General features: G+C 44.4%; 1 protein-coding gene across 1 annotated transcript in view; it reads right to left on the bottom strand.

Annotated features, from left to right (window-relative positions):
• DTD1 (D-aminoacyl-tRNA deacylase 1) overlaps positions 1-12,569 on the bottom strand; it is a gene marked incomplete at its 5' end in the record, with an annotated part of 32,124 nt that extends 19,555 nt beyond the window's left edge. Inside the window, 2 exons of the mRNA XM_010168626.1 lie at positions 9,836-10,071; positions 12,479-12,569. Coding sequence (XP_010166928.1) covers positions 9,836-10,071; positions 12,479-12,569 — 327 coding nt within the window. The remainder of the gene's footprint in view (positions 1-9,835; positions 10,072-12,478) is intronic.
• Between the last annotated feature and the right edge of the window lie 617 nt (positions 12,570-13,186).

Genomic DNA, 13,186 nt, shown 5'->3' with positions numbered 1-13,186 from the left:
CTGCAGCAAGCTACTACGAAGAAAACAGTCTATGTCCACCCAGCTATGTGGTCTGACATTCAGAGATGACAAATATGCAAAGAAGTACAGAAATGTCCACAAAACAAACCACATCTACAGATAATCGAGGTGCTCACAGTTCAGGATAGGCAGGATAGTTCTCACAGGCAGGAGATGAAATTTTAAAGGATGTAGCAGCTAAGCCTAGGGATCCAGTCCAGCTACCCAGTTGATGTTTTGAAGAAATCTTACATATAAGCAAAAGATAAAAAGACCTAAGATTACTCTGAAGCATTTGATATTGAATACTCTAGAGCAGGGGACACCGGTGTGCAGCTCAGTCCCAGTCTGCAACAGCCATTTCTACATTTCTGTTTGCAACCTAGGCCGTTCTTTGACAGAGTTTGGCAAAAAGGGAGGAAAAAAAAAGACAGTGTCCACTCCCTCAACCCTGCCTGCTTCACAGGAATACACTTCTGAAATCAGAAATCCCTATGTCCTTTGTCATCAATGGCATTTATTAGCACACCAGTTGAGGCACAGCCCACATTTTTGGTAAGCATTTCCATCACAACAGACCCATGACATTTTTACCCTGTATAGTCTCCCTTTGCATGCTGTCTTCTCCTCACATCTCATTTTAATCCATGCAAACTTCCTTGCTCCATTTTTTCTAGTCCAGCTTTCTGCTCCTCAAATTCATCCCACCCCTGGCTGAGCCTACTTGACTGCTCACTCCCACATACTCTCTTCTCCTCTTCCACACACCCAAGTAGCCTTTCTAGACCTTTCTGTAGGGACAGCAACAAGAACAGACACTACCTATCAATATAAAAGTGTGGGAGAGAAAAAAGTGTACAGCAGCAATCAGACAGCAGTTATCCAAAGACTGGAACACTTACTGGGAAGGCAGGCCTGGAGCCTGCTCAGCAACACAACCAGAAACGCTTCTAGTACCACCCTGGACAGTCAGCAAGAACATGCTGAAAGCCGTAGGCTCAAACTGCAGTGGAGGGAACATTTGCATGAGACTTTGTACAGCTACACAGCAGCTTTCAATGGCAAACACGTGACATTCCTGACGGAAAGGAGGTCATACCTAACTGTCCTGATTCTTCACAAATGCACTACTGGGGACAAAGAGCTCTGGAAGAGTTTTCAGCTTCTCCCTGTCATGTTCTGTAAGTCAGATAGAAGCCTGGTATTTGCTTAAAAGGAAAAGAAAAGGTATCTTCAGAGTCACAGAATCACAGAATGGTGGGGGTTGGAAGGGACCTCAGGAGATCATCTAGTCCAACCCACCTGACAAAACAGGTTCCCTACAGCAGGTTGCACAGGAAAGTGTCCAGGTGGGTCTTGGCCTCCCTAGATGCATGGGCACCTGGAGATACAAGTCCCTGAAGCCTGTAGCCCCACTCCAGCTGCTGGTGCAGACCCCCTTGCACACACGTGCACACACACACACACCTCCCCCCAGCCCTCTGGCAGTTTGCTGGCTCCCCCAGTCTTAGCCACACGCACACACAGGTCTCGTCTGTAGTGAGCCCTGGTCTCCAGCGGATGGCCAGGACTCCTTCAGTCCCTCCAGGAGCCAGTTCCTCCTGTGCTCTCACTCTCAGAGACACACACAGAGTCAGCTCTGGGCAGCGCAGCTCCTCGCCAGCTCATCCTGCTGTGTATTTGCTCACTCAGCCTCACTCACAGACACGGGCTTCAGACCCATGGTCCCACCCCAGTTGCTGCACTCAGACCCCCATTCACACACAGGCACACAAAACAGTGGGTCCCTCATCCAGGAAAATAGTTATAAATGGACTTCAGTAAGAAGACGAGGCAGAGGGTGCTGGTCAGGTGCAGGGCATGGCCACAAGCGTACTGACCAGTCATTGCTTACATGTGGCTGACCTTTTTTATACCCATATCCCTTTATTTTCCCATGTCTGTTCCTCCTGAAATCACCTAGATCCACCCGTTTCCCTGGCTTTGCTTCCTCACCTAAACATCCCATCCCACATCTCCTGTATGTCTAGGCAGTGACCGCCCTCAGTCCAAAAGGCGCCCCAGAGAGCCACTGCCATGGACTCCCCAGGATGGGCATCACAGCTGGACCATAGGACTGAGGGTCCCCCAGGACATCCCTAGGACAGGCCCGGATGGGGTTTGCGATCCTCTGAGGCCAGAATTTGGGTTCCCCTGGCTGTCTCTGTACTCCTTTGTGCGTGTGCAGACCAGTTTTGCATCACACAACCTAAGAACTACTACAGCACGAATGAAAACATCTTCCCTTCTGGCAGCTCCTCTGTAGGGTCGGTACCCTCTGGAGGGAGGGGACAGCTGAGGCTGCAGTGGCATCAAAGAACAGCACATCAGAAGTTACTGGCACATCAACAGCTTCTGCTTCAAAAAGGTGCGGCTGACTTGAGTGGGTAATTGAGCAAATAAAGATCCCATTAAGATGTCCGTATTTTAGGAAAGGATCACTGTGCTCTAGCTAACAGTGCAGAAGAAAAAAAGAAGAGAGTTACTAAATAATTACAGAAAAAAACAGAAAATTTACACACAGAATCACAGAATGTCAGGGATTGGAAGGGACCTCAAAAGATCACCTAGTCCAATCCCCCTGCTGGAGCAGGAACCTAAATGAGATCACAAGGCAAAAGTATTACAAAACAAGAAAAAAAAAAATCAGAGACCTGTTCTCATTTTATAAATTTGCAGGAGCCTAAAACATGTAAAGGGTCCCACTGAGAAAAGATGTCAGCACAATCAAAAAAATTGTGATTATAATTTTCCAGCACAGTTCTGAAACCCTTTGCCACCCGTGACAGATGAGAACCAGCAGAGAAAACCCAGGTACTTTTTCCCTAAACCTGTAGCTTGCAGTTTCATGGGTGAATCATGTAGACACACGTTTTCAGAGATGCCTATAAATGACTCTCAGTTGAAAAGCAAAAGCTTGAAGAATGCTTGCTGCTTTTGATTAGCTGTATCTGCACCATAGCTGTCTAGCTACCATAATGTGTAAGAGTCTCTTAGAGAACAAATATCAACTACAGCACAGGAATCTCACAAAATTGGTTCCTGCACAGAAACAGACGGTTTCTGCACCTCACAAGCACGAAAAAACAAGACTCTACACCTTCATGCAGACAATGAGGGAAGGATCTACTGACATGCTTAGAAAGTGACTACATTGCTTCTTGAGGAAGACCAAGCAGGCCCCGCTTGAGCTGCTGCTCCTAGAAAGGGTTGTTGTTATCTTTACAGCGTATATGGATAAACGCTGATCACAGAAACCAGTCAAAACTAATGCATCTGTCTTTAACAAAACCATAAGAAAAAAATACCATCTTAAACTTTATTATTGGAGCACAACTTTGCAAATAGCTCTCTACATATCGTATCATCCCTCTGCTGTATCTTACTCACAGAAAAGGACTGACTTTTGCACTTCCCATACATGTATGGACCTAAAAAAAAGTAAACTTCACAGGCCCCTTTTTCAAAGGCTGATAAAGTGGCAAATTACCAGAACACTCAGAGCACTCCCCTAGCACAAGCACTTTCTATCCTGTTTTGGCACTAGAACTACTGTCAAGGGACACCTTTCTACAATGGCTCCTTCCCGTTCTCCTCATACCTAAACTTCCAGTCTTTTAACCCAAGATCACCCCAGGTCAAGGTGAATCACAGCTCAGAAAGTTTAGGATGTAGAGCTAATGGAAACAGAACTTAAAACAGAAATGTCTGTTAATGCTGCCCCCCTCTATAGCCTCTCTCTTCCAGACCTTCCTCTCAAAGACAGGAAGGGTCTCAGCACCTTCCAACCACCACAATATGAAAGGCAATGGGGGGTTTCAGTCTCAACAACTTCATTCTCTCAAAGGATTTAAAAAGCCAACTAAGGGAGAATTTCTTCACACATTCCAAAATCCCTTTATTGGTCTTAATCCACAATGTCTTGTGGAACACCACACACCCTCATCTTCAAGTTTTCAAACATACTGCAAAGGTGATGTTGTCAGAATCAGCTGCCACCCTCCCTTATCACAAACTGAAGTGTCCTGTAGTTTCAGGGACCATGGTCCCTGGACAGTATGTGCTTTCCTCATGGGACACCTCTGGATTTTTGTGCTGGCAGCTCTCTTATACAACAAAACCAAAGGGTTCTAGCGGTCCATTGGTCCCCATAGCTCTTTTCGAGAAGTGGCCTCACTATAACATCTTTTTTCTCTGCAGCTTCAGGGTCTGACCTTGCCTGAAAGAACAAGGGAAAGCTAAAACCCAGCTTCACAATTTCTTCTTAAATCAGTGCCTAATCCCTCTTTAGGAAGAGATGCTTCTTCAGCAGAAGTTGGCTGCCAGCCTCAAAAACATGCTCCTGCCTTCCTTCCTCCCTCCCTCCCTTTATGGTTGGACTAGATGATCGTAACAGCCTTTTCCAATCAAGCTATTCTATGATTGATTCCCTTGTCCCAGTGCCTGCCACAGTGTCAGTATATGGCACTTCAGATCACCTTTCCGAGGAGGCATTTTTCATGTGTGTGTTCTGGTTTCCTGAAGAGGTAAGTTGAGAGACAAGCCTGACTCCCCTAAAACAGACTGACATCTGTGGTACCGCTGCATTTTGCACTCACCCAAGAGAACAGCGGTGGAACACATCACCTCTGCGGCGCTCAGGCAGACAGGCTGCAAAGGAGTTGATTGTTCTGCCTTTGAATGCAACCTCTCAAACTCTGATGCAGACAAATCCCTCTCCTGCACAGGACTGCAAAGAAACTGAAGACATCATCTCTTCCATCTCTGTGTCATAGAATCATAGAATGGTTTGGATTGGAAGGGACCTTAAAGATCATCCAGTTCCAACCCCCCTGCCATCAGCAGGGACACCTTCCACTAGACCAGGTTGCTCAAAGCCTCATCCAACCTGGCCTTGAACACTTCCAGGGAGGGGGCATCCACAACTTCCTTGGGCAACCTGTTCCAGTGTCTGACCACCCTCACAGTGAAGAAGAGTCTGTCCCAAGAGTCTGTCTGGATTGATTTTAATTTTCCAGTCAGAAAGAAAGGAGAGAAAGAACCCGCCCTCCTTGGATGCTGCTTGTTACCTCAGCAACTTTGGGTAAATTGATCACATGACCCTGTACTGTCCATGGGAGACACGAGCAACTTACTCTTAAATACTGTGTCTTTTCCTTCTTTTTATACCACGATGCTCTTCAATGTAGTAAGAACCTTTCCCCACTTTAAGACTTCTTGACTGATCAAGTCGCCTCCTTACAACATCCTCTGCAATAAAATAGGCTCCTACAAGTATAATTGAAGTGACAAGTTTATTCTGCTGGATACTCATCTCTTCGAATTCCTTTTCCCTTAGGATCTGGCATGCATGCCTTCCCTAGAGGCAAACATGATCTTTATCTGAGGTGAGACAGACAAGCCACATCTGAGAAGCAAAGACTTGAAAATGAGATACAATTTACTTTCACAATATTTTTTGATGCATCTCAAGCCTCATGACCTAGAAACCTCACACCAGTTTTATGCAGAAGTTCCTTCCAAGCTTGTCTACTTGGAAAGTTATTCCTAATTAATCTCATGTGGGTATTCTTGCTCCAGATAAGAGCACTTATTCCAAAGTGACAACACTCATGAAGGGAATTAATCAGAGAGAATAATTTTGCTTTCAACTTGCACCAAACCTTAATATGAATTAAACTCCTCCTTGTGGAACAGTCCTTTCATATTTACTCAGATATTGCTATTAAGGGAGTGAAATATTTCCTACGCTGCCATGCTAATCCTTACCACCTCAGAAGACTAAACCCACATTCAAGACAGAGCGTGCAGGCCGTGACACACAAGGAGAAGCCTTGGTAGGCCTGGTTTTTGGATATTAGCTTGCACAACAGAGTACCTGGACCTGCATTCACCAGCTTTGCTCCTCGAGGTGTTTAAGAATGAAATTCACAACAAAGAAGGCACTGAAGCAAGACAAGCAAGGACTTCTGATGAAAGAGTTAAACCCTTAGGAGTCAAAGATTTATAAATCACTTAGTGGTTTCCCATGAGCTGTTGCATTACATCCCTCCTCTTGGATTGCTAAGGACCCTGAAGTGGATGCTTATCACCCAGCTGTTTCCCACTTCCCTGTTAATTGCTTAGTTGTGAAGCTGTTCTCAAACACTCTTAAAGGAACACTGGCCCAAGCTGTAAAAGAGACACCACTGTGCAGAACCAAAGAGGAGTGGACTATCAGAGACCACTGACCCATTTTGTTGTGCAAGCATGAAGGACATTTACTACGCTAAGCAGTTAAAGGAAATGCTTTGAATATATAGATAATTTCTCGGAAACTCAATAAATACACATGTATTAGGTCAATATAAGGTGTGCTGAAACAAAGGCACACACACACCTTGGGGGAGTGATCTCCGTGTGTGTCCAGCGCTGCAATGCAGAATTCCTGCTTTCTAAAACTCCAGAACGAGTCTTGGAGAGTTTCTCTGACCGGCTTTCTCAGCCATCATCACTGATGCAATTCTTTCCTAGACATGGGTGTCCATCTGCAGTCTCAGACATCTGTGTTAAGCTAGGAGCCACGGCTCTGAGCCTTCTCCAAGATTTTGTTTGTCAAATGTCCCCCTGCTCTGGGTGAAAGAATGGTTTGCGCTTCTCTTTGGAGAACACTTACCACCCTGAGCTCCTAGCTGGCAAGCTCCAGACAGACCAGATACCAGATGGAGGAGCTGCCTGCCCAGCACCTACAGCAGCAGCTCAACTTCAAACAGAGAAAATTAGTCTATTGAAAAAATGTAGGGATTAGAAAACACAAGGCTCTTAGGAATTATGGCAAGACATTTATTGATCTGTCTTTAACTCAGCTACACAAATTCCACTTTAAATGATTAAATTATTCTTCTAAAATGCATTAAGCAATTTGTAAGGTCAAAGGGAAGGGCACCTACAGCAACCCAGAGACTCAAGCTCTAATCTCCCAGTAACTGCAACTGTGTGTGTGCATTAGTGTATGTGTAGGGGAAATACATCAGTATGGATTGTGAAGACAGACCGTAGAGCAGAGCCTCACACTGATAACACCAAGCCTATTTTCATAGCCCAGCAGCTCATTCATCAGTGCTCCTTCCCAGGGTCCTCCCACCACCCTTTTTAACACGGGAGCAGGTAGGACAGCCCTGCAGTGAGTCAGGTTCCGATTTCCTTAGGACTTTTTCAGGGCTGAATTCACTGTTTGCTCATCACACCAAATCACATCCCAAGTATTGCAATTTCAAAAAGTTCTAACTCCACTCACATACAGCCTGCCAGCGTGTAAAGGCTCTGTGCTCTAATCCACCTCAGCTCAGGGAAATGGTAAATTCTGCTGATGCAACCACAGGACTGAGCCTGCTACCCATGAAAGCACCAAGCTTCAGCAACTGCACACACAAAAACAGATAAAACAAGCAAACAAACAAAAAAAACACTGGAAAAGCAATTGTCAATAACACAAACTTCAATCATAACTGTTTAACAGACTTGAATGCAGCACAAAATAGACCGGCACAGGCTAAAAGGAAAGCAAAATTATAAATTAACAGGTGGTTCCAGTGCTGCCAGCAGTTTCAAATGCATGTGTTACCTGACACAATAGCACAGGCAGTCACTTCTGGGTTTCAAAAATCAATGTTTCCAGCATGAAAAAAGAAATGCAGAAGTGAAAGCTCTTTTTGCAGGAAGCAATGGCAAACAAGGCCAAAATATGGGCACTTAACAACAGTGGCTATTCATTTCAGGTGTGTCACTGTTATTCACTAAAAAGAGAAGTTCAAAAAGCTGCTGTCAAAATATAAACTGACTGAAAGTATTTCAGAAACACAGCATTTTCCAAAGCCCAAGGATAAAGATGTAGATACACAGAGATACATTAATTTTTCCACACCTCATTTAAGTTAAAGAAGAAAGTCATAGAATCATAGAATCATAGAATGGTTTGGGTTGGAAGGGGCCTTAAAGATCATCCAGTTCCAACCCCCCTGCCATCAGCAGGGACACCTTCCACTAGACCAGGTTGCTCAAAGCCTCATCCAACCTGGCCTTGAACACTTCCAGGGAGGGGACATCCACAGCTCCTCTGGGCAACCTGTTCCAGTGTCTGACCACCCTCACAGTGAAGAATTTCTTCCTAATATCTCATCTAAACCTGCCCTCTTCCAGTTTAAGGCCATTTCCCCTTGTTCTGTCATTAAGTGCCCTTATAAAAAGTCCCTCCCCAGCTTTCTTATAGGCCCCCTTCAGGTATTGGAAGGCCCATACTTGCTTTTAGTCCACCCCAGGACATAAGGGTCCAACTCAATCAAATCTTAGGAGAGCAAATCTTACTCTCATTGCCTTGCCAGGAAGCTCTGTTAACAGTTTCAGAGGCCGTCCTGGTTTTTGCTAGGATAGAGTTATTTTTCCTTTTAGTAGTTAGAAGAGCTGTGTTTTAGTTTCAGTGTAGAACTTGTTATGAGAGGAATGTTGATAAAAGTACTGTGGTGGCCAGACCACCAGAGAGGCACAGGAATGGGTCCTAACTTAGTCATAACTCAAGAAAGATAAAGATTCAAAAAGTGCATACTCTGAATTCATTAGAACAGAAGTTTTCTGTGTTACAGACTGAAAGGGATGCAGGGAAGGGGTCTCAGAAATGCATACTCTGAATTCATTAGAACAGAAGTTTTCTGTGTTACAGACTGAAAGGGATGCAGGGAAGGGGTCTCAGAAATGCATTCCTTGTCACCAGCAAACGCTGATTGGAAGAACACATCAAGTTACCGGGATGCAGGGAAGGGGTCTCAGAAATGCATTCCTTGTCACCAGCAAACGCTGATTGGAAGAACACATCAAGTTACCAGAAAGTTGACTCAGGATGGATGTTTTGTGTGTGTATTTCACAAAGCACTGGGATAACCACCTTTGTCTACAGTCAATATGGAGATTAGCCTCTACATCTTTCCCCAGCTACCAGTTTTCTGCCTTCTTCTTTTTTTGGCTCATAAGGAAAGTAAGGCTGAACATTATCTATTAAAAGCCTCCATTTTAAAAAGTTTTTTTCTAGACACTTATCTTCTGGACAAGTGTATCAAAAATTCAAGTCTAAATATGAAAATGGCCAGAAAGCAAACAGAAGAGCAAACAGAAAAGATTAAGAGCAGACAGAGCACAAATGCAAAGGGAAGCCAGGCATTTTGTGGTAAAGGGAAAACTGTTGCATACATGGCACAGAGTTGAGAACAAACACTGTTCTCAATAGCACATGACACCTCTCACTGTCACCATTACCATTTAACAGAATGCAAAGCTGAAGTGACAGATGGAGCTATGCTGTCAGTCACACACTGATGACGCCTTCGAGCCCAACTAACCACATATGCCTCAGAAAGAATGTTCCTCCTGGGTTAATCTCGCTACACAGCACAAAATACGCAGCCTTTGAGGGAGCCTGACCCCAGATCTCGTTCTCATGGCTGCAGCCTCCCTGGGTGACGTTGTCAGAGTCAGTACTCACGTTGTACAACCAATAACAATACAAGAACATCTACGTGTCAAACTGTTCCAGAGGAATGGCAGGAAATGGCTTGGCTAGAGGAAGACTGGAGTCTTCCTCTAACCAAGTCTCTAACCCTGCTGGGCTGTGAGTGAAAATACCACAACACCCCCTCATCTACTGACAAGCAAAGACAGCTCCTTTGTGACAGACAGAAAATCACAGAATAAAGAACGATCAGGGAAGAGCAGATACAAACAAGGTCCACTGGTCACATCAAGGACCTTACAAACCTTTTGCCCTTACCTTTAATAAGCTCTGGTTTGTAGGCTTTTCTTAGCTGCTCTAGGAAGTTGTTATAAAAGCATTCTGCCTGCTCTGTGGGCATTGCCATGTGGTAGTCGGGCTTGTTTCCTTTCAGGATGCACTGGAGAGTAAATTGACTCACACACAACACCTCATACTGTTTATCCATCACGCTTTTGGACCAGTGCTTCCCACTTTCATCTTCAAAGACTCGCAAGTTCAAGATCTTTCGAACCCTAGGAGGAGAAAAAGATAATTCCTAAATTGTCCCATGCAGGATCAACAGGTACAAGTCAATGCCTACCACACAGAATGAGATAAAAGGGAAGGCAGATGCATATTCATTCTGTCTCCACATAACAAGATATTCCTTTGTCCCTTCCCTCCTAAGCCCTGGGAATCTCCTTACATTAGGCAGAGCCATAACCAACAAACACAACATTGTCAGACCATTATTTAACGTCATCATTTTACAGAGCATGAGAGCAGGAAAGAATAACTGCAAGTTACAGGGTGAGACCAAGATGGCACAGGAAGTAAGAAAGCTTACTCTTTACTATCTGATTTCATGTGTCACAACATTATTTAACACGTGAACAGCTTTGGGAATTTTAATCCTCCCACCGCACTGGGAAATCACACTCAGTATGAAATGAGATCATCCTGATCTATGGTTGTTTCCAAACATGATTCACATATATTCCTCCAGTTTTGTCACCTCCAAGCACTCTTCCCAAACCCAGCCCCACAAGCCAGATGAGGGCAACGCTTGTTCCTCAGGATGAGAGGAAGAAGGCAGGGAACAGTGCAGAACTGCAGGTGGCAGAGAAGTGGTGACTGGGACTTGTTTGTATTTGCATCAGGGCTGATTTTTGGAGCCAGAGGGCAAAACTGACTGGTTTGAATACTCGGAGAGGACAAGGGGACTTTCACAAATGGATCCTGACAAGCAGCAGGCAGACTTGCAACCCAGCCTCTGGCTGGACTTGGATTGGTAACAAGACTACACACATGCCACTCTCCTGTCTTTGGTTTCTTCTTTTAGCTTCTACAAACCTGCAGCATCTATGAACAAGGAAGCACATCAAGTGCAAAGCATTTCAGCTGCAGTCATCAGCCAGACATTTTACGCTACACAGTAAGGTAAGACAGTATAAAATAAAGCTGAGGCTTTGATAAGGCATAGAATAGAATTATAGAATAGTTTGGGTTGGAAGGGACCTTTAAAGGTCATGTAGTTGGGTCTCCTGAGGTACAGTCACAAAAAACATCCTTGCCAATTTGTGCATGTCAAAGCCAAACAGAACTGACTCCTGAATGAAGTGGATGGTTAAAAGCTGTGGAAGGCCCCAGCACAGAGGCTTAACTCATTGCCACTGCTGTGTTTTAACAATAAAGATGTTTGTTGCTTCATTTACAGGATTACTAAAGTTTCCTTTATTAGGACTTGAAAAGCCTGGTTAAGCTGATTTCTTTCATTCCTCTTTTTCAGATGCTGGATTCCTGTGTCAGTCATCCAAACAACCTATCGTTGAGAGCACAGCTGCTATCACCTGCCTGCAATATCCAGAAGCATCTTTCACATTCACCAAGGCAGGAATGAGAAACAACAACAGAGCGAATGTTACACACTTCAGAGACAACCAGTGTGTAACAAGCCAAAGGAGCACATCATAATAAAAACATAGAATCATAGAATGGTTTGGGTTGGAAGGGACCTTAAAGATCATCCAGTTCCAACCCCCCTGCCATCAGCAGGGACATCTTCCACTAGACCAGGTTGCTCAAAGCCTCATCCAGCCTGGCCGTGAACACTTCCAGGGAGGTCATCTTCAGCTTTGCTGCAATTCTCTACAAGTTTCATGTTTCTGCAAGATCTTTGGTGGCCCTGAGTTCACATCCCCACCTCTACTCTCTCTTGTGCATCTATTAAAGGTTGTTTTCACCCTCGTTCACATTCTCCTCTCTTCACTGCTCAAGCCTTTCCTCTTCTTGACATCGGTTAGCACTATTACCTGTTTCTTCTTTGTCTTCATAAGAACTGAGGCCAGCCCTAGAACAGTGAGCAGTCTGAAGGAGACAGAAGCAGCCCCTGGAGAACTCTCTCTCATGCCAGATGAATCACAATATTTCGTGGTCATGGAAGAGATGGCCAGAGCCAGCCCTCCAGGCTGCCAAACTGATTCACTGTCACAGAAAATACCTGACGAGACTACCCAGCATTTCAGAAGACCAAAACTTCTCATGTGCAAGCTAAAATGAGAGCTTGGGGTTTCTGATACATGCCATCCTTGAAGGATGGAGTCCTTCGGGGCAATTTCATACAGTAAAAAGGACAGACATTTAAAAAAGGGAGATCAGAAAAACCCAACACATTGCTTCTTCCTTTTTGAGCCTCTTTTTGATAAAAAACCACATAGACAGGGAATGGCAACAGACTTTTCTCAATGGAACATAAAAAGAAAACTCAGTAACTAAGAAACTCGTGTTCAAGGTAAAATCTGAAGAGGAACTAACAGGCAAACCTGAGTTTCCCAACAGAATTACCCTATTTTTTTTTGGCTACTGCACAGGTGGCACTGATTCAGTGTCAGAAATGCACAAATAAAAAAGTACAGGGCAAAAGGAAATAAAGTGACTTACATGTGCTCCAGCTCTCTTTGCGTATCTTCCAAAGAAATGCCCAGCAGCACACAGAGGCCTCGTCCTATTGAACTTATTTGTTCACCGCCCACTGGGGAATCGGGGGGAAAGAAAAGTAAGGCTAAAGGCACTGTCTTGGTTTATGACACAGGTAAGTACTGACTTCAGCTGGCAACTGTACAACCACCAAAGCAAACACCATTCTAAACCCTCCTTCTCTGTCTTAAGTTCGTTAAGAGAGTAAAGATCGTATAGAAGCCTTCTTTCAAAAGTCTTTCCAATATCGTGACTTATTTGTGAGGGACCAGCTCAAGATGCTTATTCCAGCATTTAAAACACTGTGTGAACATTGTTTTTACTAGAGTGGGATTGGCAGCGCTAACCAGAGAGGTGGCAGAACCCTCTCCAGTCCTTGTCAAAATTATCCACCCGGTTGGTGTCCTCAATTTCTCTACTCCACCACTGCCTATATAATTAGCATTAGTTATGCAAAGGTGATTCCTTATTTTATATATTACGGATTTTATTGAAACAAGACTTTTTGCACAAGCTGCAAATTCCAGGTGGGAAACACAACCTCTGTAATGACATGTACAATAAAACACAAAGCATCAGAGAGCCACTGTGTGTTTTCCTAATATGCTTTTTAATTACCTTAAGAGGCGATCGCAACAACCCTGCCGCCAACGCACACAAGGCCTGACTGGG

Source organism: Antrostomus carolinensis, unplaced genomic scaffold, assembly GCF_000700745.2.
Source record: "Antrostomus carolinensis isolate BGI_N321 unplaced genomic scaffold, ASM70074v2 scaffold4200, whole genome shotgun sequence".
Classification (NCBI taxonomy): domain Eukaryota; kingdom Metazoa; phylum Chordata; class Aves; order Caprimulgiformes; family Caprimulgidae; genus Antrostomus; species Antrostomus carolinensis.
Note: the sequence above shows the minus strand (reverse complement) of the source record. Positions and strands in the feature narration are given on the sequence as shown.